Source organism: Sebastes umbrosus, chromosome 7 (assembly GCF_015220745.1).
Source record: "Sebastes umbrosus isolate fSebUmb1 chromosome 7, fSebUmb1.pri, whole genome shotgun sequence".
In the NCBI taxonomy this organism is placed as follows: domain Eukaryota; kingdom Metazoa; phylum Chordata; class Actinopteri; order Perciformes; family Sebastidae; genus Sebastes; species Sebastes umbrosus.
Genome location: NC_051275.1, coordinates 36025465 through 36048423, shown reverse-complemented (window position 1 = coordinate 36048423; position 22959 = coordinate 36025465). Strand labels below are relative to the sequence as shown.

Below are 22959 nucleotides of genomic sequence, written 5' to 3'. Positions count from 1 at the left end.
GTCACACGTTGCTGTGGGATGACGTTCCATTCCTCAACCAGGATTGGTTGCAGGTCAGCCAGCGTGGTTGTGTTGGTCACTCTAACACGTACAGCACGCCCAAACTGATCCCACATGTTGAATTGGGTTGAGGTGTGGACTCTTGGCAGGCCGTTCCATTCTCTCTCCTCCCACATTGTGGAGGTAGTCTGTGATAACCCTGGCTCTGTGGGGGGGGCGTTGTTTCTTGGAGGATGAAGTTAGGTCCCAGATTGTGGAGATATGGGATCACCACTGGCTGCAGAATCTCATCCTGATATCTCACTGCATTGAGATGGCCTTCAATGATGACAAGCCTTGTTTTGCCAGTGAGGGAGATGCCCCCCCCACACCATGACACTGCCCCCACCAAAAGCTGTTACTCCATCGGTTCAACAATCAGCATAGCGTTCTCCACGTCGTCTCCAGACTTTGACCCTGCAATCTGACTTTGGCAGACAGAACCTGGACTCATCACTGAACATGACATTCCCCCACATGTTCAGGTTCCATTGTCTGTGTTGTCGACACCAGCGCCAACGGGCCTGACGGTGAAGGGCAGTCATTGCAGGCTTCCTGGTCGCCTTATGAGCTAGACACCAAATGATCCCTTTTGTAGAGCGCAGCACACAGCAGGCCCTATGCACACAAACAAAACAAGAGCTCAGAACAAGAGTCAACACCAACAGGAGAATACACTGTTTACCATTGGCAGAGCATTTTGGAACATGTTTCTTGGGCGCTCCCCACATCATCAGCTGTGCTGCTCATCCCACAAATGCATGATCCTTACAAGTGTGACATCATTTTGAAGGTCAATAAACAGGCTTTCAACCATGTAGAATACAATGACCATTAGCATTGTAACAACAGAGAAATAATCCACCAAACACAAGTTTAACTACTTTCTTTTCCCAGTTTATTTGCTCAGTGACCTCTCAGGAATCATCAGCCACATCTGGTGCTTCTATCAACATCTGCACCGTTTCACTGAAACATTGATGTTATCCACTCGATTATGTTTAATATCAGCGTTGACTTCTTCTTTAAATATTATTTAAATTATTGATATGAATGTCTGCCAAGATGATCAGAAGGGGGCGTGGCCTCAGCCTCGCCACTGTCTACCTGTCTACCTGTCTACCTGTCTACCTGTCTGTGAGCAGCGTTCAGGTGTATAAGAGCTGCTGCTCTCTGACTCTGTTCCTCAGCAGGACAGTCGGCTGCTCACCGTTTATTACTTATTTATTACAATTTATTAGTTTATTAGTTATTCGTGACTGATTATTAATCTGGTTGATGATGTTTTATTTATTCATGTGAAGAACAATCAGAGCTGCAGTCGTTTGTGTTGTTAATAATAATAATAAAAATAATAATAATAATAATAATAATAATAATAATAATAATAATAATGTCACTGAGCAGTTTACGTCATGTTTTCTCATTAGTAGTTTATAACTTTAAAGAGTTAATAACATTCAGTTTGATGTTATATACAGTCTGATGTGGAGTTTTTGATGTTATATACAGTCTGATGTGGAGTTTTTGATGTTATATACAATCTGATGTGGAGTTTTTGATGTTATAAACAGTCTGATGTGGAGTTTTTGATGTTATATACAGTCTGATGTGGAGTTTTTGATGTTATATACAGTCTGATGTGGAGTTTTTTGATGTTATAAACAGTCTGATGTGGAGTTTTTGATGTTATATACAGTCTGATGTGGAGTTTTTTGACGTTATATACAGTCTGATGTGGAGTTTTTGATGTTATATACAGTCTGATGTGGAGTTTTTTTTACGTTATATACAGTCTGATGTGGAGTTTTTTTTACGTTATATACAGTCTGATGTGAAGTTTTTGATGTTATATACAGTCTGATGTGGAGTTTTTGACGTTATATACAGTCTGATGTGGAGTTTTTGATGTTATATACAGTCTGATGTGGAGTTTTTTTTATGTTATATACAGTCTGATGTGGAGTTTTTGATGTTATGTACAGTCTGATGTGGAGGTTTTTACGTTATATACAGTCTGATGTGGAGTTTTCTTTACGTTATATACAGTCTGATGTGGAGTTTTTGACATTATATACAGTCTGATGTGGATTTCTTTTACGTTATATACAGTCTGATGTGGAGTTTTTGATGTTATATACAGTCTGATGTGGAGTTTTTGACGTTATATACAGTCTGATGTGGAGTTTGTTTTACGTTATATACAGTCTGATGTGGAGTTTTTGGTGTTATATACAGTCTGATGTGGAGTTTTTGATGTTATATACAGTCTGATGTGGAGTTTTTGATGTTATATACAGTCTGATGTGGAATTTTTGATGTTATAAACAGTCTGATGTGGAGTTTTTGATGTTATATACAGTCTGATGTGGAGTTTTTGATGTTATATACAGTCTGATGTGGAGTTTTTGATGTTATATACAGTCTGATGTGGAGTTTTTGATGTTATAAACAGTCTGATGTGGAGTTTTTGATGTTATATACAGTCTGATGTGGAGTTTTTGATGTTATAAACAGTATGATGTGGAGTTTTTGATGTTATATACAGTCTGATGTGGAGTTTTTGACGTTATATACAGTCTGATGTGGAGTTTTTGATGTTATAAACAGTCTGATTTGGAGTTTTTGATGTTATATACAGTCTGATGTAGAGTTTTTTGATGTTATAAACAGTCTGATGTGGAGTTTTTGATGTTATATACAGTCTGATGTGGAGTTTTTGATGTTATATACAGTCTGATGTGGAGTTTTATTTACGTTATATACAGTCTGATGTGGAGTTTTTGACATTATATACAGTCTGATGTGGAGTTTTTGATGTTATAAACAGTATGATGTGGAGTTTTTGATGTTATATACAGTCTGATGTGGAGTTTTTGACGTTATATACAGTCTGATGTGGAGTTTTTGATGTTATAAACAGTCTGATTTGGAGTTTTTGATGTTATATACAGTCTGATGTAGAGTTTTTGATGTTATAAACAGTCTGATGTGGAGTTTTTGATGTTATATACAGTCTGATGTGGAGTTTTATTTACGTTATATACAGTCTGATGTGGAGTTTTTGACATTATATACAGTCTGATGTGGAGTTTTTTTGATGTTATATACAGTCTGATGTGGAGTTTTTGATGTTATAAACAGTGTGATGTGGAGTTTTTTTTACGTTATATACAGTCTGATGTGGAGTTTTTGATGTTATAAACAGTCTGATGTGGAGTTTTTGATGTTATATACAGTCTGATGTGGAGTTGTTGACGTTATAAACAGTCTGATGTGGAGTTTTTGATGTTATAAACAGTGTGATGTGGAATTTTTTTTACGTTATATACAGTCTGATATGGAGTTTTTGATGTTATAAACAGAGTTTCTGACGTTATAAACAGAGTTTTTGAAGTTATATACAGAGTTTTTGAGGTTATAAACATAGTTTTTGAGGTTATAAACAGAGTTTCTGATGTTATAAACAGTTTCTGAGGTTATAAACAGAGTTTCTGAGGTTATAAACACAGTTTTTGTGGTTATAAACACAGTTTCTGAGGTTATAAACAGAGTTTCTGAGGTTATAAACAGAGTTTCTGAGGTTATAAACACAGTTTCTGAGGTTATATACAGAGTGTTTGAGGTTATAAACAGACTTGATGGAGAATAAGTCTGAGCTGGTGTTGGAGCTTCAGGGTCTCAATGACTCGCTGACCAACCGCCAGACGTTCTTCGCCTTCGCTCTGATGTCGTACGTCTTGACGATCTTCGTCAACGTGACGCTCATCGTCACCGTCTGTCTGGAGAAGACGCTCCACCAGCCGATCTACGTCTTCATGTGCAACCTGTGTTTTAACGGCATCTGCGGAGCGTCCAGTTTCTACCCGAAGCTGCTTCACGACCTTCTGGCCGACTCTCACGCCATCACGTACTCCGGCTGTCTGGCGCAGCTGTTTGGCGTTTACTGTTACGTCTTCTGCGAGTTCACCAGTCTGACCGTCATGGCGTACGACCGCTACCTCGCCATCTGTAAGCCGCTGCAGTACCAGACGCTGATGACGGGGCAGAAGGTGGCGCAGCTGCTGCTGCTCACCTGGTGCTTCTCGCTGCTGGAGACGGCGATCGGCGTCACGCTGACCGCCAACCTGCCACTCTGCAGACGCCACGTCAAGAAGATCTTCTGCACCAACTGGGAGGTGGTGAAGCTGTCGTGCTCCGACACGACGGTCAACAACATCTACGGCTTCGTGCTGACGTTCTCGCACATCCTGCAGACCGTCCTGATCCTGGTGTCCTACACCCACCTGGTCCGAGCCTCGCTCCGGTTGCACTCCGACCGCAGGAAGTTCGTACAGACGTGTCTGCCGCACCTCGCCACGCTGCTCGTCTTCCTCGGCTCGCTGATGTTCGACATCATGTATTCCCGTTACGGCGGCGGCGGCGGCGGCACGCTGCAGGCGCTGCAGAACGCGCTGGCTGCAGAGTTCCTGGTGGTCCCGCCCCTCATCAACCCCATCATCTACGGCATGAATCTGCACCAGATCAGGACCAGAATCCTCCAGAACTTCACCCACAAACCAGAACCCCACAAACCACGCCCATGAAAACCACATCAATAAAGTCCTGATTCTACTGATTCTACTGACTCACCTGATTCACCTGATTCTACTGATTCTACTGACTCACCTGATTCTTCTGATTCTACTGATTCTACTGACTCTACTGATTCTACTGATTCTACTGATTCTACTGACTCTTCTGATTCTACTGATTCTACTGACTCTTCTGATTCTACTGATTCTACTGACTCACCTGATTCTACTGATTCTACTGACTCTTCTGATTCTACTGATTCTACTGACTCACCTGATTCTTCTGATTCTACTGATTCTTCTGACTCTACTGATTCTACTGATTCTACTGACTCACCTGATTCTACTGACTCTTCTGATTCTACTGATTCTACTGACTCACCTGATTCTACTGAATCTTCTGATTCTACTGATTCTACTGACTCACCTGATTCTACTGATTCTACTGACTCTTCTGATTCTACTGATTCTACTGACTCACCTGATTCTACTGAATCTTCTGATTCTACTGACTCTCCTGATTCTACTGACTCTCCTGATTCTACTGACTCTTCTGATTCTACTGACTATACTGACTCTACTGACTCTCCTGATTCTACTGACTCTTCTGATTCTACTGACTCTCCTGATTCTACTGACTTCTGATTCTACTGACTCTCCTGATTCTACTGACTCTACTGACTCTCCTGATTCTACTGACTCTTCTGATTCTACTGACTCTCCTGATTCTACTGACTTCTGATTCTACTGACTCTCCTGATTCTACTGACTTCTGATTCTACTGACTCTCCTGATTCTACTGACTCTTCTGATTCTACTGACTCTCCTGATTTTACTGACTCTCCTGATTCTACTGAGTCTCCTGATTCTACTCTCTCCTGATTCTACTGACTCTTCTGACTCTTCTGATTCTCCTGATTCTACTGACTTCTGATTCTACTGACTCTCCTGATTCTACTGACTCTACTGACTCTTCTGATTCTACTGACTCTCCTGATTCTACTGACTCTCCTGATTCTACTCTCTCTCCTGATTCTACTGACTCTACTAAATCTACTGACTCTACTGATTCTACTGACTCTCCTGATTCTACTCTCTCTCCTGATTCTACTGATTCTACTGACTCTACTAAATCTACTTTGTCGCAATGTTCTTGAATGTTTCTGTAAAGCACTTTGAATTGCCCTGTTGTTGAAATGTGCTATACAAATAAAGCTGCCTTGCCTTGCCTTGCCTTACTGACTCTACTGATTCTACTGAGTCTCCTGATTCTACTCTCTCTCCTGATTCTACTGATTCTACTGACTCTACTAAATCTACTGACTCTACTGACTCTACTGATTCTACTGAGTCTCCTGATTCTACTCTCTCTCCTGATTCTACTGATTCTACTGACTCTACTAAATCTACTGACTCTACTGATTCTACTGAGTCTCCTGATTCTACTCTCTCTCCTGATTCTACTGATTCTACTGACTCTACTAAATCTACTGACTCTACTGACTCTACTGATTCTACTGACTCTACTAAATCTACTGACTCTACTGACTCTACTGATTCTACTGATTCTACTGACTCTACTAAATCTACTGACTCTACTGAGTCTCCTGATTCTACTGACTCTCCTGATTCTACTGACTCTCCCGACTCTACTGACTCTACTGATCTTTTGACTCTACTGATTCTAAATAATGAACAAATAGAAAATATGTAATAGTTTTACTAAGTTTTATTGGTGGATCATCAGAGAACCACGTTAACAAGAGGTCTCACTCTGTCCTCCGTCCAAACAACCAAACTGAGGAACACATTTAACCATTTAACCGAGTTAACCGAGTTAACACGAGGAGCTGAATGATTCTTTAACACAACAACAACATGAAGCGTCTCATAAATATCTTTTATCTCAGAGTATAAAAATAATAACATCACAGGATGTGAAGGGAAACTTTAACATTCAGCTAAACATCCAAAACTACAAAGAAGATAAACAGCTGATTTTCACTCCATATATGGAAGTTCATTGATAACAAAACTGTTGACCCAAAACAAACTAAATGTAAAAGTCTAAATTTAAAGTTGTCTGAATCCACGGTGACGTCTTTAAATGTCTCGTCGTCGTCCGACCGACAGACCGGAGAGGAAACCAGCAGACTGAGCCGGAACCACAGAACTCACGATTCAAACGATCAATCGATTATTACAATTGTTTTGTTGAAATTGAACAGTTTCAACTTTAATAAGATAAATAAGATGAAAATAAAAAAAAGCTTCATTGCAAAAAAGTAAAAAAAAACATTAAAAAAAATCTTTAGGAGAGAAGTCTACTACAAGTCCCAGAGTGCATTGCTGTAAGAACTATCCAATCAGAGAGCTTCAGACTCTCTACTGTTAGACTATGGATTTTTGGTGAATTCTTGGTTAATCAAAATACTCTAAAAAGCAACTCTTCTTCTGTGGTCTTTTGGTTTTTATTAATGATGAAGAAAATGATCTTGTTATAACATAACAAAAAAAAAAATTTTTTGTTGCGGTGGCAGCATTAGGCCACCGTACAGAAACTCGTCGTGTTTGTTTTGTCGTTAATGAACTTCCTTATAAAACTAATTTATTTCAAGTCTTCACAGTTTTGATTTTTACAAACTGTTTAATTTATATTTCTTTCTATGAAAATACATTTATCAATACTTTAATACTTCCTCTGTCCTGATAACCAATCACAATGATCTCTCTTTGGTTGTCCATCATGCTCTCTGCTCTATGACGGACACTAAATATCGATCTATTGATGATATTGATCGACACCACAGGGAGGAGCAGCGGGCTGCTCTGATTCGTCTACGAACACGACAGGATGTGACATCATCGACAGGAAAACAGCAGCGGGGGAGGCGGAGCTAGTCGCAGCGGCGAATCAGGCGGTTCCTCTCCGGCTCCAGGAACTCGTCCAGCAGGGCGGCGGTGATCTTCTCCAGCTCGTCCTCCAGACGGGACGCCTCGCTGCAGCGAGACGGTGATGTCATCATTTTAATATCATTCATAGTTTTAACACATTTAACCAATTTCTTTAACACAACTTGTGATTTTTAGGTTGCAGCGTTTTAAAGCTAAAGGGGAGATCCTGGTATCATATATATATATATATCTCCTACCTGTTCCCCGGTGCGGCGCAGTACTCTGTATAGTATTTGATTTTGGGTTCGGTTCCGCTGGTCCTCAGCGTCGCCACGACGCCGTTCTGGAGAGTGAAGGTGATCATGTGACTGCTCCTCGTCACAGGAAGTACCTCCACAGGAAACACAACTACATTTACTACAGGTACTTCACAACACGTTGTACTAGTACTACGTTTACAGCTGCAGTACATAATGAGTACTTCAACACATTGAGGATTCATGGATGGTTTCTCACTGATCGGAGGTCGGGCCGGCTGCTGTCGTATCCCGTGGTAACGTCTCTGACGTGGTCGATCCGGACGCCGCCGCACGTCTTCGGGTACGAAGCTTCACCGTCGAAGTTTCTGATGCGGCAGAAGATCCTCGCGATGGTTTGGGGGTTGTCACAGATGACGTACGAGGTTTTGGACACGTGGTGACCGTACCTGGAGACAGGAAGTCACAACAGGAAGTAGTGATGTCACCATACCAGAAATCTAGAAGTCGATACCAGAACCAGAGAAACCCACCATGTTCTTTATTTAATCATTAAATAAAGAGAATAGAACGTTATTAATCCTTCAGTTATCTGATCGCGTTTCATGGATGTCAGAGATAAAACAACACTGTCAGGAAATACATAACTCAAACTGAACTCTATTAATAACTCTGATAACCCTGACCGTGATCTAGAGGAACTAAAGCAGCGTGAGAACGTTATAACATTGTAACGTTGTAACGATGTAACGATGTAACGTTGTAACGATGTAACGTTGTAACGATGTAACGTTGTAACGTTGTAACCATGTAACGTTGTAACGATGTAACGTTGTAACCTTGTAACGATGTAACGATGTAACGTTGTAACCTTGTAACGATGTAACGTTGTAATGTTGTAACGATGTAACGTTGTAACGATGTAACGATGTAACGTTGTAACGATGTAACGTTGTAACGATGTAACGATGTAACGTTGTAACGATGTAACGTTGTAACCATGTAACGTTGTAACCATGTAACGATGTAACGTTGTAACGTTGTAACCATGTAACGTTGTAACCATGTAACATTGTAACGATGTAACGTTGTAACGTTGTAACCATGTAACGTTGTAACCATGTAACATTGTAACGATGTAACGATGTAACGATGTAACGTTGTAACGTTGTAACGATGTAACGTTGTAACGATGTAACGTTGTAACGTTGTAACGTTGTAACGATGTAACGCTGTAACGATGTAACGATGTAACGTTGTAACGATGTAACGATGTAACGTTGTAACGATGTAACGATGTAACGTTGTAGCGTTGTAGCGTTGTAGCGTTGTAACGTTGTAACATTGTAACGTTGTAACGTTGTAACGTTGTAACGATGTAACATTGTAACGATGTAACGTTGTAACGTTCTAAGCGTACGTACGTCTGGTAGATGTTGTGCAGCTGCTGCTTCAGACTCAGGTTCTTGTTGTGGAGGTAAGAAGTCAGTTCAGCCACGACCGCCGCCGAGCTCACGCCGTCTTTCTCAGGAACCAGACTGCCACACAGGAACCCTGAAGACATGGAAGCACAACGGTCTGACTGGGACCGGCTCACACCGTCGGTCTCAACTGGACCACAATCAGAGATATTTACCTTCCAAATATTTAAATACTAATAATAATACTACGGAGCCGAGAGAATAAACCGATCAGGATCTTTCTAGAAAACTCAGTAAAATGTAAACTCACCTATTGACTCCTCGAAGGCGAATATGACGCTGTTTCCTGTTTTGGAGAGTTCGTGTATTCTGTTCCCGATCCACTTAAACCCAGGAAGAGTTTCCTGTTGAACACAGACCATCATCATCATCATCATCGTCATCACTTTAACAGATGTGATAACATCTCATTAGTCACTACGACTGGCAATCGATTAAGATATTTAATCACGATTAATCGCAAATTAATCACACATTTTTTATCCGTTCTAAATTGAAGGTACCTTAAAGGGAGATTTGTCAAGTATTTAATACTATCTACTAATACTACTACTAATCTACTAGTACTACTAGTACTACTACTAATCTACTAGTACTACTACTAAAACTAGTCTTTATTTTAGATCAACGGTTAGTTTAACAGAGTCGTGCCAGTAGTAACGTTTGCTGACCTCGAAGTGGAACCCCTCGATGCGAGCGAAGGCCTGCAGGATCTTGGAGGACACTGTGGTGGCCAACATGTAGACCCTCTGAGTGTCTGCAGGATCTGGATGAGCCTCCTTCCAGTTGAAGAACATCCACCAACCCAACAGAGCCGCCAGCTCGTTACCGGTGAACACCTTCCAACCGCACCTGGAAGACAGCCGGGGACAGGTGAAATACACCTGGAAGGTTTCTGGCTTTAACGCCGACAGCCTGCAGAGGTCTTGGGTCTGGGTACTAGCTGCGGAGGTCTTGGGTCTGGGTACTAGCTGCGGAGGTCTTGGGTCTGGGTACTAGCTGAAGAGGTCTTGGGTCTGGGTACTAGCTGAAGAGGTCTTGGGTCTGGGTACTAGCTGCGAAGGTCTTGGGTCTGGGTACTAGCTGCGGAGGTCTGGGGTACTTAAGTGCCTTTGAGCAAACATTACAGTTACCCGTCAGACTTCTCTGCGACAGCCAGCCGGTCGGCGTCGGGATCCGTCGCCAGGACGATGCGAGCGTTTTCCCGCTCTGCCAGAAGAAGAGAGAGCTCCTGAAGAAGAAAAGAACCGATCACTAAAACAGAAATAATAAAACCCTGAACTGAAGAACCAGATCGGCCTCCTACCAGGACCGACTCCCCCTCCTCGGGGTTGGGACAGCGAACCGAGGAGAAGTTGGGGTCGGGGTCTTTCTGCTCGGGGACGGGGATGGGCGGACTGAAGCCAAAGGCGTGGAAGGCCTGCTGGACGAAGACGTGTCCGACGCCGTGGAACGACGAGTGGACGAACTTCAACGGACAGCTTCTGTTCAGATCCCTGAGAGACACCAGAGATACGTCAGACATCCGGTCGTCCCGGTCCTACCTGAGGACGGGTTTGTCCAAAGTAACCGGAGATATGTGGGTTTTTTAACAACGCGTTTGCGTCACATAAGTGTCGTGTTCATTTCTGATGACGTTCACATCCAACGCTCAAAACAGACGCAGGATACGTGAGGCAGCGTCACGCACAGTAGTTCCCTTCACTGCCCTGTAGACCTTGAATCCTCTAGAGCTGTAGAGGTCTAGGGACTAGCTGTAGAGGTCTAGGGACTAGCTGTAGAGGTCTAGGGACTAGTTGTAGAGGACTGAGGACTAGCTGTAGAGGTCTAGGGACTAGCTGTAGAGGTCTGAGGACTAGCTGTAGAGGTCTAGGGACTACCTGTAGAGGTCTGAGGACTACCTGTAGAGGTCTAGGGACTACCTGTAGAGGTCTGAGGATTAGCTGTAGAGGTCTGGGGGGGACTGGCTCCGTCTTCTTACCTGTGGAAGCAGAGGGAGGTGAGCTCGTCCATGTAGCAGCGGTTGATCTGGGTCAGGGGGTCGGTCCTCAGGGAGCAGCTCTCCACCAGCTCCTCCTCCCAGCAGGAGGCGCTCCAGGGCTCCAGCTGCTCCTCGATACTCTGCAGGATCTCCTTGTCGTGAGGCGAGGAGATCTGAGCACCGTTACACCAGTACACCTGCAGAGGGCGATGCAGACCTGAGGGGGGGTTGTATTTGACCAGCAGCAGTGACCCGTTTCCTGTTTGGCGTTTAACACCAGCCTGACTCCTGGCGGTTCTCTGACCTTGTATCCGTTGTCTTCTTTAGGATTGTGAGAGGCGGTGATCATCACTCCGGCGGCGGCGCCGAGCTTCTTCAACGCGTACGGCTGGAAACAAATACACACATTTAATAACAAACTACAACACACGGCACAGGTGACAGGAAGTGATGCGTTACTGTCTCCTCACCACATATGGCGTCGGGACGAACGTGGAGAAAAGATGAACGGGAATGCCTCTGGTTAGCATCACAGCGGCCGTCAACTTCGCCAACCTCAAAGAAACAAACAATAAAATGTGTACTGTAATTCGTATACATCCCATGAAACCAATTCGTATTTAATCCACGTAATCGTGAACCAGGAAGTATAAACAACGGCGAACGGCGTATAGGGAGGAGGTCGTGGTGGACGGGTGGGTCTAAACACACCAGACTGTCACCAGGAGACCGCTACTATTGGTGCCCCGTGTGAGGCCAGAAGTCAACGTTGATTTATTTGTTATGTAACTTCCGTACTTAAGTTAACGCCACTTCCGTAGTTGTTTTAACCCAAACCACCATCTTTTCCCATACTAAGTAGTTTCCTGTGAAGACGGAAGTTTATTTTGAAAAGACTGCATGCATGTAACGAGCGGAAACTGACACGTGTTGTCGGACATTTGTAGAAAAACGGACGAAAAATGAGGAATAACTTTTTGTAAGATGTCACACGAACCGTTGATATGAGGATACGTTGGAGATGGTCATCCTGTTGGACACTTCCCTCTACTTTCAAAATAAAACACACCAGACTTTCACCCAGGAGGCCACTATTGGTGCCCCGTGTGAGGCCAGAAGTCAACGTTGATTTATTTGTTACTTAAGTTAATGCCACTTCCGTAGCTATTTTAACCCAAACCACGATCTTTTCCTAAACTAAGTAGTTTCCTGTGTAGACGGAAGTTTATTTTGAAATAACTGTATGCATGTAACGAGCGGAAATTTCCACGTGTTGCTGGACATTCGTAAAAAAATGCTTGAAAAATACACGAACCGTTGATATGAGGATACGTTGGAGACGGTCATCCTGTTGGACACTTCCCTCTACTTTCAAAATAAAAGCTGGACCACCAGATGTTGATGGTTATCTTAAAAGTCAAAACGACTAAAATCACATTCAGTTTGTTGGAAAATGATCTCGTTTTTAATAATAGTAAAATTAATTTAAAAGTAGATATTAGCTAAATATCATAGCGGCCGTGTTAGCTTCGTTAGCTTCGTGGTAACTTCTATTCTGAACCAGATGTTTTTCTTGATTGGTTCTTTCTCCTTTTTTATGAATAATTGAACCTCGTTATTAGAATCGTGATAATAAAGTCTGTTCATGGTGTGTTAGTGGTCACCTCTGACTGCTGCAGCCGCTCTCCTCCTGACCTCTGTTGTCAAAGCCAACAACCAGTCCTCTGCTGCTGAAGTCTGAAGAACACCTGCACAGGTACGAGTATAAGCCCTGCAGACGGACAGACGGACAGACATCAGGGTTAGAGGCTGTAGTCAGTCACAGTCAACGCTGTAATAACGTGTTGTTAACGTGTTGTGTGTTCCCAGTAGACTGGACCAGTAGGTGGGTTTAACTGGTCTGACCTGGGTGGACTGGATGACGGTGAGGTCGTTGATCCGGTTGAATCCGGCTCCCATCGGCGCTCTAAGTCCCGCCGTGCCGAAGCTCATCCTGCTGCCGAGTCTCGTCCTCAGATCCTCCAGACGACCCGCCGCCACCAGAGACTCCACCTGGGCCCGGGTTCGCCGGTTCTACACCACAGAAGAAGAAGTCCATCACGGTCTGATATACACTCTGTAGTTTATCTCATCCAGCGTCTAGTCCAGCAGTCAGCAGCTCTTCAGCTCCTCTCCCCTCTAACCCTAACCCTCTCCAGAGGCTCCCTGTGATCTTTAACCATGGACATGAATAACTGTTCTTTGTTTACACTTTCATGTTTATTGATCATTGTTGTAGGTCTATGACACGACGGTACGACGGAGTATTAGGGCCCCATTGAGGAAAAACAATAAACCTGAGATTTAGAGAATAAAGTAAGAATATTATAAAGTAGTCATTTTACGTGTTATTTAATTTTTTTCTTGTAAACTTGTGGCTTTATTCTCGTTATATATTACAACTTTTTTTCTCGTAAAGTTATGACTTTATTCTCATAATATTACGCCTTTATTCTCGTAATATTATGACTTTTATTTCTCGTAAAGTTATGACTTTATTCTCGTAATATTACGACTTTTTTTCTCGTAAAATTATGATTTATTCTCGTAAAGTTATGACTTTATTCTCGTAATATTATGACTTTTTTTCTCGGAAAGTTTAGACTTTTTCGTAATATTCCGACTTTTTTTTCTCGTGAAGTTATGATTTATTCTCGTAATATTCCAACCTTTTTTTCTCGTAAAGTTATGATTTATTCTCGTAATATTTCGACTTTTTTTTCTCGTTAAGTTATGATTTATTCTCGTAATATTATGTATTTTTTCTCGTAATATTCTGACTTTTTTTTCTCGTTAAGTTATGATTTATTCTCGTAATATTCCGACTTTATTCTCGTAAAGTTCTGACTTTGTTCTGTAAATCTCAGATGTTTTTTCCCTCAATGTGGCCCTAATACTCCGTAGTCCATTGTCTCTTTGGCCCTCACTGCATTAGACTGATATACTATATACTTAGACTATAAACTGTGTCACCTTCATCACAAAGATCACATGTGTTTTGTGGATCCAGACAGATTTATTTGTTTTTTTTGGCCTAAAATAGCTCTTTAGATAGTGAAGGCTGCTGACCCCTGACCCCTGACCCCTGGTCTAGAGCTCCACACGAAAATAGTCCCTAACAAAGTCTCTGTTTCCTCTGTTTGTTGATAAAAACTACAGAAATTAAACGACTATATATATATATATAAACTAGAGATCAGAGTCTTTAACGTCCTCAGTAGGAACCAACGAGCTCTCAGCTGAGAGACACACACAGGAAGTCAGACAGTATTTAGAGACGCACTAACATGAGATTTAATAACAATAAGTAAAAATATAGAATAACACCAGACTGATCCTTTAAAGAATAATGACCTAGATATGATACATAAATAATGTAATAATACATTTTAAACAGAAAACATATCAACAAAATAGTAAAGCTGAAATAAGAAAAATAAGAGTCGAATATAATAAAATGCAGCTTTCAAAATAAAATAAAAACACACCACAATAATATTAACAATATTAATTCACTTCATCATTTCAGTCATTTATGAATCAAAACTTCCTCTGAATCTCTTTAGTTTTATAAACTAAACACGTGACGATGTTAACAACACAAATAAATAAATAAATAGTATTATTTATTAATATTATTATTAATAATAATAATAATAATAATATTAATATTAATAATAATAATAATAATAATAATGAAAATGATAAAATAATGAAATAAGTTGTTAGTTGCAGCCTTAACTGGAACAAAATCTTATGAATTTCTATTAATAATCTCTGTCTGACAGATATGAGAGAGATCACACTGATAATGATATACACAAATAAATAATAATAACCAATAATAATAATATAATAATAATAATCAATAATATTAATAATTAATCATAATAATTAATAATAAGGAATACATAATTAATAATACAAAAATAATAATAATAATTAATAATAATAATTATTATTATAATAAGTGACACAGCCTGCTGTCTGTCTGTGGATTTCTTCCAGGCTGTTGACATTTACACTGGAGGTCAGAAACATTCATGACCTTTAAAATTACATAGCAGCGTGTGTGTCCGTGTGTGTCCGTGTGTGTGTGTTCTCAGTTACTACAGTAACTGGTCTCAATCTAGTGATTTATTAAATCAGTTTAAAGACTGTACATTATAATGTAATAATGTGCATTAAAGACTGAATTATAATGTAATAATGGGTGAGTGAGTGCAGAATGAGGATGGATGCTCTGTATAAAGACATGACTCTAACAGGAGTCCCGCTGACTGTTCGTGTCTTCTTGCTACCTGTAAACCAGCTGAGTCATGCTGCGGTTTAATCTTCTGATAACCCACTAAAATAATCTGCATCATGACCCAGACAGCCGGCGCTGTTCCGCTGTTCCGCTGTTCCGGCCTCCAGCTCCACACTGCGGATGACTCAGAACTCCCATTTACATTCTGGCAATATTAGAATTTCCTGCATTACAAAACAACATTAATGACGATAAGAAGCGTGGTCTGGCGGGTTTTCTGAAGTGGTTGGTTCTAGTGAAAAATTTGGCATTCAGAGTTTCAACCCAGACGCTCTTATTTAAAAGGACTGTTTTAACTTTTTACACCTATAAATGTACCGGGTCGGGACACATGCGCTCGCGTGTGGCCGGAGTCTCTGCTCCTCTGCTCCTCTGCTCCTCTGCCTGCCTTCACTCACACACCACACTCCTTCTCTCTCTCTCTCTCCACCTCTCCCGTGCATGCTGCTCACTCCACACTGCAGAAGAGTTAGTTTAGCTCTGAGAATATCTAGTGAATGTTCAGTGGACGTTTGTGCAGAAATAACTGCTGCAGCTCCTCCAGACCAACAGAGGTTTCCCGTGTCTTGTGAAGTGACGGGGCTCCGCAGAGAGAAACGTTATCGTCTCCGACCAAAACTCCGGCGTCTCCCCCGTTCCCTCCGGCCGCGGTCGGGAGGCTGAGGCGGGAAAAGCCAACACTAGGATCAGCATTGATTCATGGAGAGACCTTGGTCTGGTCAGCTAACATTACTGCCAAGCAGCTGAAATATAGAGTGATATTGTGCTTTTAGCTGACGTGTGTCTCCTCACTGTGTTGAGCGATGCTCCTTCATGTCTATGTAGAGCGAGCACAAGCGCCAGCAACAGGACGCTGACTTTAGTTGACTTAACGGACACAGGTGAAGCTGTTAACAACACATTTAGGATTCTTACAAACAGTCCCTTTAAAATATTCCTAATTAATTATAGCTGCAGCGCCAGCTTTTCCTACACGCCTCAAACGCAACGGAACTCAGCATCTCAGTTTCTTACAAGTTTCTGTTTAATGAAATTAAGAGCTCCTTTAATGATGAAATTAAGAGCTCCTTTAATGATGAAATTAAGAGCTACTTTAATGATGAAATTAAGAGCTCCTTTAATGATGAAATTAAGAGCTCCTTTAATGATGAAATTAAGAGCTCCTTTAATGATGAAATTAAGAGCTCCTTTAATGATGAAATTAAGAGCTACTTAACTGTGTGATTTATATGCCGATGTTACCAGACCATCCTGATAATCTATAAAATGCAGTATTTTAAACCGTTATTACTGCATGTGTTTATCTAAATGAAATCTGTGTTTAAAATGCTAGATTCTTTAATGGAGTCTGGTGTGACAGTCCCTCCTCAGTCACGTCCAGTAGCACACACTTCAGTTCCCAGCTGTGTTTAAAGAAATTAAGAGCTACTTAACTGTGTGATTTATATGCCGATGTTACCAGAACATCCTGATAATCTATATAATGCAGTATTTTAAACCGTTATTACTGCATGTGTTTATCTAAATGAAATCTGTGTTTAAAATGCTAGATTCTTTAATGGAGTCTGGTGTGACGTTCAGGACTTCAGCTCCAGCTGTTTGAACTTGACGCCCTGACAGACGCTCACCTGGTCCCAGGTGAGCCACCGGAGCACCGCCTGGTCCAGCTGCGGGTCGCCGGTACTCTGAGTCCCCGGGTCGGCGTTCAGGTCCCCGGTGACTCCGGTAAAGTCTCCCATGATGACGGACTGAGCCCGGCGAGCTAACGGGCTGCTGTTAGTGCTGCCGGTGCTCAAATCTCCGACTCTGAGGGTGGACCTTAAACCTCACACACCGAGGCTAATGTTAGCTACACAGCTAGCAGCTAGCAGCTAGCCTCATGCTAACCGGTAAATATTAACTCAAGTTTCACAAACACCGTCAAGTCCTCAGGAGGCGGGAAAAAGAACTTCCGGTCAATTTGTAAAATAAAAGTCCCCTTTTATCAAAAGATAAACAAGTAAACTTTTTTTTATGGAGGACACAACCTGACAAAATAAATAAATACTAAATAAATAAATGTCATTAAATGTAGCAAAAATAATATTAAAAATAAATGTAGCCATTAATTAATTGATCAAATGTGACATAAATTGATATTTTTTTTTATTCATCTTTGTATTAATTCCCTTATTTATTTACTATTCTCTTTAATTTTCCCTTTTATTTATTTTTATTATTTGTCAAAAACTATTCATCTAGTCTTGCATTTATTATTTATTTATTTTTTCATGCACTTATTTGATTTATTTTTAGATGTATGTATGTATTTATTTGTGCACGATTTTCCCTTTGCATTTCAGCTCTTATTTATTTCTGTATTCTTTTCGTTATTTACAATTCTGTTTAATTTTTCCTTTTCTTTATTTGTGTTCACTTTATTATTTTTCAAATTTATTTATCTAGTTTTGCATTTATTTTTTATCATTTATTTATTCATGCACTTATTTATTTTTAAATATATTTATTAATTTATTTCTGCACAATTTTCCCTTTACATTTCAACTTTTATTTTTTTCCCCCCTAACTTATTTATTTCTGTATTTTTTTCTCATTCTGTTTAATTTTCCCTTTCATTTATTTATGTGTTCATTCTATTATTTTTCAACTTTATTTATCTAGTTTTGCATTTATTTTTTATCATTTATTTATTTATTCATGCACTTGTGTATTTTGAAATGTATTCATTAATTTATTTCTGCACAATTTTCCCTTTGCATTTCAACTTTTATTTTTTTCCCCTAACTTATTTATTCCTGTATTCTTTTTTTTCATTTCTTTATACATTTCTGCCTCATTATGCAAATGAGAGGGCTGTCACTGATCATTTGTCATCGTGGGGTCAGAGGTCATGACTATATGCTAACTAGCTATACATAAATAAATAAAAGGTCAAATTAAACAAAGAGTAAATAAATAAGAGAATTATATATTGATTGTAATATATTGAGGTATTTCTCATATCCCCGTCATATTTACCAAGTAACAAAGCAACACGGAATCTGAACCTTAAATGAAAAGTTAAGGATATTTCTAGCTACACATTCAGAGCTGCTTTTAGAGGTAAACTTTAAAGGTCTTTTTCAGCTCACAGGATACAACACGTTAATCAGACAGATTTAGATGAACACAGTTCCAACAGAACGTCTGCTGTGTTTTAATGGATAAAGTCTGTCTCTACGCTGACGACGCTCCGCTGTCCGGCTCAGTTTCAGGTATTTGTGCGTCCGTCAGCCGACAGTCGAACTGATCCCTGAAGGCGTCCAGCAGGTGAGGGATGGTTTCCTCCACGCCGACGTCTCTCTGCAGCTCGGCGCTCAGCGACGTCACGCCTTTACCTTCGATGCCGCACGGCACGATGTGGCCGAACCACGACATGTCGGTGTTACAGTTCAGAGCCAAGCCGTGAGAAGTGACGTAGTGACCGCAGTGGATTCCTACGGAAACACAACAACAAGAAAACAACATTCACCCGACAGGACTGGAGGAAGTTAAAGCTGCAGTGCGTAGAAATCCGGAAAACGCAAAATCCTGCATCCCCTCGAGCTGCTCTCTCCTCTCTCTCCTCTCTCCGCTCTCCCCCCTCTGTCCGAAGCCCCTCCCCCCACACGAGAACGGGCATACGCATGCGCTTCATACGTGCTCGCTACATCTGAGGAGGCTACCGCAGCGAGCTACACATTACCTTCTAACGACATCAACAGTTTGGACTGTCTTTTTGAAAGTCTGTCTTTCTTTTTTTGGGTTGTTTTGAGGTGTAGGCAGTTGCTGCCAATGCTGGAATAGCAAGCTTTCCAGTAGGTTGTTCCGCCATTGACCGAGGCTTTCACTATCTGCAGAGACCAGACGTGAACGCGCATCTCCTTTTGTGGAACAGCCAATAGGAACGCTCTCTCTGAAATGCCCTGTGATTGGTCAAAGTCTGCCGTCACGGGCAAGATTTTCTAAAGCCTGTAAACAGAGCCATGAGGAGGTGCAGAGGTGTAGTTTTCTCTCAGATCACTTGAATTACAATATGCTGAAAGGTTATTATGGAATTTTTGCCAAATTATGCCAAAATATTGTTGCCTACTGCCACTTTAAGGGAGGTTAACGGAGGTTAAGGGTACAGAGTCGACTGTATCTGCTAAAGGTCTTCTGTTGGTGACACTTTCTCCGACTAAAGGGTTTGTAAGGGGCTAAAAGCTTCAGATACCCTTAATTTGTACCTTAAAAGGGTCTTGATTTTTAATTGCAAATTCAGGGATTCAACACAAATTTGAGGTTAATCAATGGATCATAATATATTTTTTAATGGTTTATTTAATTCAGTTGTTTAAGGTTTTTTTAAGGGATCAAACCTTAACCCTAATGTACTAAATAACATCATACGTACCTTTTATTAATTTGTACTTTAGAAAGACTTTCATTTTTTCAGATGAACTGAGGGATTTGTTTGTAATTCAGTGAGTTAAGAGGTTTTATGAATCTAAACTTTAAAGGGGTTTAAGGTCTTTTTCAGCTAACAGGATACAACTTGTTAATCAGACAGATTTAGATAAACAACAGAACGTCTTCTGTGTTTTAATGGATAAAGTCCGTCTCTACGCTAACGACGCTCCGTCGTCCGGCTCAGTTTCCGGTGGTTTTCGTCCGTCAGCTGACAGTCGAAGAAGAATAAATAAAGTAAAGTCAGAGCAGTAGAAGGACGGCGGCGGTGGTGGCGGCGTACCGATGGCACAAATCTTGTTGTCTCCGACCCAGACTCCGGTATGAGGAGACGTGGAGGCCTGGATGCGGAATCTGCTGCAGACGGAGATGATGGTCTTCTCCAGCTCACAGACGTACCAGCGAACGCTCTGAGGGGAACAGATCACACCTTTGACTCACATTCAACCACATTCAACTCAACCGTGAACCTCTTCACACCTTCCTGAAGCTGCTCAGGTGGAGGACCGGGTAGCAGACCAGCTGGCCCGGCCCGTGGAAGGTGATGAGTCCTCCTCGGTTTGCGCGGTGGACATCGGCACCCAGCATGCGGAGGCGGTCCAGCAGGGCGGCCGGGTAAGGTTTGTGGCGGATCCCCGTGGTGTAGACCGGCGGGTGCTCACACAGCAGCAGAGCGTGAGCCGGACCGGACCGGTGCCGGTTCACGTAGACCTGCTGCAGCCGCAGAGCCTCCTGGTAGGAGACCAGGCCCAGACGGACCACCTCCACCACTGGCCTGCTGCCCTGCATCCAGGACTGGAAGTAGGAAACCACACCCTGACATTAATACACAAACCTCCAGTTAAATGAGGCAGACTAACGGGGTTTTTATGGCCCTGAGCAGCTTTTTGTGACAGGAAGTGACCGGTTAGAGGTCTACGGTTTGGACTGCTGGTTCTGGGTTCAGCCAGAACAATCTACCTTCATTTCAATTAAATTCATATTACTTTATGTTCTGTGAGGAACTTAATTTACATTAATAATCTTCTTCATGATTATATGAAACAACAGTCCTTTAAAAAAAAACTTTAATTAACCCCTGATAATACACCTTAATCAATAACACACCTGGAGTTATTAAGGTTTACGTTAGTATTCATTATTATTTAACAGGGTTAACCCAGATCTGGGACACACTAATTAATTAAATTAATCAATTTCTGCAGGGATTAAGGGGGTTTGTAAGGGACTAAAATCCTCTAAACATTTCACAAAACAACAACATACCCTTAATTTGTACCTTAAAAATGGCCTTGATATTTAATTAAGAGTCACATTCAGGGATTCATCAAATTTGAGGTTAATGAATGGCTCATAATGTGTGTTTTTAATGGTTTATCTCAGTGGTTTAAGGGTATTTTAAGGGATCAAACCTCAAAATTACTAAATAAAATCACAGGTACCCTTTAATTCGTACCTTAAAACGAAAGTTGGAGTTAATTGATGGATTACATTAAATATATTATAATATATTAAGGTATTTTTTAACTGTTTATTTTCACAATTTTAACACTTAATATAGCAAATAGTATTAAATCCATCCAGGAATTTCTACCAATTGTTTTAATTTTATTTGGTGAACTTTAGAAGAGATTTACTCTTTAAAAAATACCTAAATACTATTACAATTAATTAATTGATTAATTAAACCATGAACATCCCATAAAAAGCCTCTATTGGTTAAACCTCTCTGACTGACTGCACACTCTCTCAACGGTTCCGCTTTAACATCACTTCAGTTCCATCACATAATCGATGTTTACCTGTCAGGTGTGTTGGTACCTGTCTTACCTGTCTGACCTCTCTCTCCTCTCTCTCCTCTACCGGCTCGCCTCTCTGCGCTCCGCCATTGTTGTTGTTGTTGTTCTTCTTCTTCCTCGGTGAAATAGGTCTATTTCCGGTTCCTGCAGCACTCCGCTGCCATCAGCCGACCTGAACATTGAAACCTTTCACAATAAGAGATAGATTAGTTTATTTTATTCATTAGAAATGTGTTAAAGTACTTAATTTAATTAAAAGACGTTGCAATAGTTTGGAAAAATCCAATGTGGTTCATTTTATTTATTTAATTTTACCTTTATTTTACCAGGAACTAATTATTATTATTACTATTATTGTTATTATCATATTATTATAATGATAATTATAATTGTTCTTATATTATTATTATTATTATTGTTATTATATTATAATTATTGTTGTTATTATATTATTGTTATTATAATTATTGTTTTTATATTATTTGTATTATTGTTATTATTATAATATTATTATTATTATTGTTATTGTTATTTTAAATATTCATCTACATAAAAATGTCATCAGTAAGACCTTTAATTTTTACATCTGGTCATATCTTATGGTTAAATATAAAACTCGTTACGGTCATAATAAAATAAAATAAATATATAAACGCGTTTTATTTTGAAGTCATGATTCAAACATCAGAGGGGCGCTCGCGCCGTGCTCCAGCTCCGCTGTTGGCGGGCTTCACGAGGAGGAGGAGAGGAGAGGAGAGGAGGAGGAGGAGGAGAGGAGGAGGAGGAGGAGGAGGAGGAGAGGAGGAGGAGGAGAGGAGGAGGAGGAGGAGGAGGAGGAGGAGGAGAGGAGGAGGAGCGGAGAGGAGGAGAGGAGGAGGAGGAGAGGAGGAGGAGGAGGAGGAGGAGGAGGAGGAGAGGAGGAGGAGGAGGAGAGGAGGAGAAGCGGAGAGGAGGAGAGGAGGAGGAGGAGAGGAGGAGGAGGAGAGGAGGAGGAGGAGGAGGAGGAGAGGAGGAGAGGAGAGGAGGAGGAGAGGAGGAGGAGGAGGAGGAGGAGAGGAGGAGGAGCGGAGAGGAGAGGAGGAGGAGAGGAGAGGAGAGGAGGAGGAGGAGCGGAGAGG

General features: G+C 41.1%; 3 protein-coding genes across 6 annotated transcripts; 1 reads left to right on the top strand and 2 right to left on the bottom strand.

Annotated features, from left to right (window-relative positions):
* The first annotated feature begins 3664 nt into the window (after positions 1–3664).
* LOC119490981 (putative gustatory receptor clone PTE03) lies at positions 3665–4625 on the top strand. The gene has a single exon (XM_037774532.1). It carries the CDS (start codon positions 3681–3683, stop codon positions 4623–4625), a length of 945 nt encoding a protein of 314 aa, XP_037630460.1. The 5' UTR covers positions 3665–3680.
* Positions 4626–6324: 1699 nt separating this feature from the next.
* pgm2l1 (phosphoglucomutase 2-like 1) lies at positions 6325–17507 on the bottom strand. Its single transcript, XM_037776262.1, has 14 exons — positions 17204–17507; positions 13133–13300; positions 12892–12998; positions 11698–11782; positions 11532–11615; positions 11228–11424; positions 10553–10742; positions 10380–10477; positions 9918–10098; positions 9497–9590; positions 9190–9319; positions 8025–8214; positions 7766–7899; positions 6325–7613 (listed from the first exon to the last, which is right to left on the bottom strand). The coding sequence occupies exons 1-14, from the start codon at positions 17312–17314 to the stop codon at positions 7511–7513; spliced, it is 1872 nt and encodes a 623-aa protein (XP_037632190.1). The 5' UTR covers positions 17315–17507; the 3' UTR covers positions 6325–7510.
* An 880-nt stretch (positions 17508–18387) lies between these two features.
* On the bottom strand, positions 18388–22026 carry lipt2 (lipoyl(octanoyl) transferase 2). 4 transcript variants are annotated; one of them, XM_037774807.1, is made up of 4 exons: positions 21873–22026; positions 20523–20837; positions 20326–20452; positions 18388–19051 (listed from the first exon to the last, which is right to left on the bottom strand). In XM_037774807.1, exons 2-4 carry the CDS (start codon positions 20829–20831, stop codon positions 18792–18794), a joined length of 696 nt encoding a protein of 231 aa, XP_037630735.1. In that variant the 5' UTR covers positions 20832–20837; positions 21873–22026; the 3' UTR covers positions 18388–18791. The 4 variants fall into 4 exon arrangements, with proteins under 4 accessions (XP_037630735.1, XP_037630733.1, XP_037630734.1 ...); XM_037774805.1 differs by having other exon boundaries at positions 21845–22004; XM_037774806.1 differs by having other exon boundaries at positions 20523–20847; positions 21838–21959.
* Positions 22027–22959: the final 933 nt, after the last annotated feature.

Coding starts and splice junctions, on each gene's coding strand:
- LOC119490981 (XM_037774532.1), top strand. CDS start 3,681: ATGGAGAATAAGTCTGAGCTGGTGTTGGAGCTTCAGGGTCTCAATGAC.
- pgm2l1 (XM_037776262.1), bottom strand. CDS start 17,314: ATGGGAGACTTTACCGGAGTCACCGGGGACCTGAACGCCGACCCGGGG. Junction 13,301..17,203: donor GGTGGCTCACCTGGGACCAG/GTGAGCGTCTGT, acceptor TCTGTGGTGTAG/AACCGGCGAACCCGGGCCCA. Junction 10,478..10,552: donor AGGAGGGGGAGTCGGTCCTG/GTAGGAGGCCGA, acceptor TTTCTTCTTCAG/GAGCTCTCTCTTCTTCTGGC.
- lipt2 (XM_037774807.1), bottom strand. CDS start 20,831: ATGCAGGGCAGCAGGCCAGTGGTGGAGGTGGTCCGTCTGGGCCTGGTC. Junction 20,453..20,522: donor ACCTGAGCAGCTTCAGGAAG/GTGTGAAGAGGT, acceptor TGTTCCCCTCAG/AGCGTTCGCTGGTACGTCTG. Junction 19,052..20,325: donor CAACAAGATTTGTGCCATCG/GTACGCCGCCAC, acceptor GTGTTTCCGTAG/GAATCCACTGCGGTCACTAC.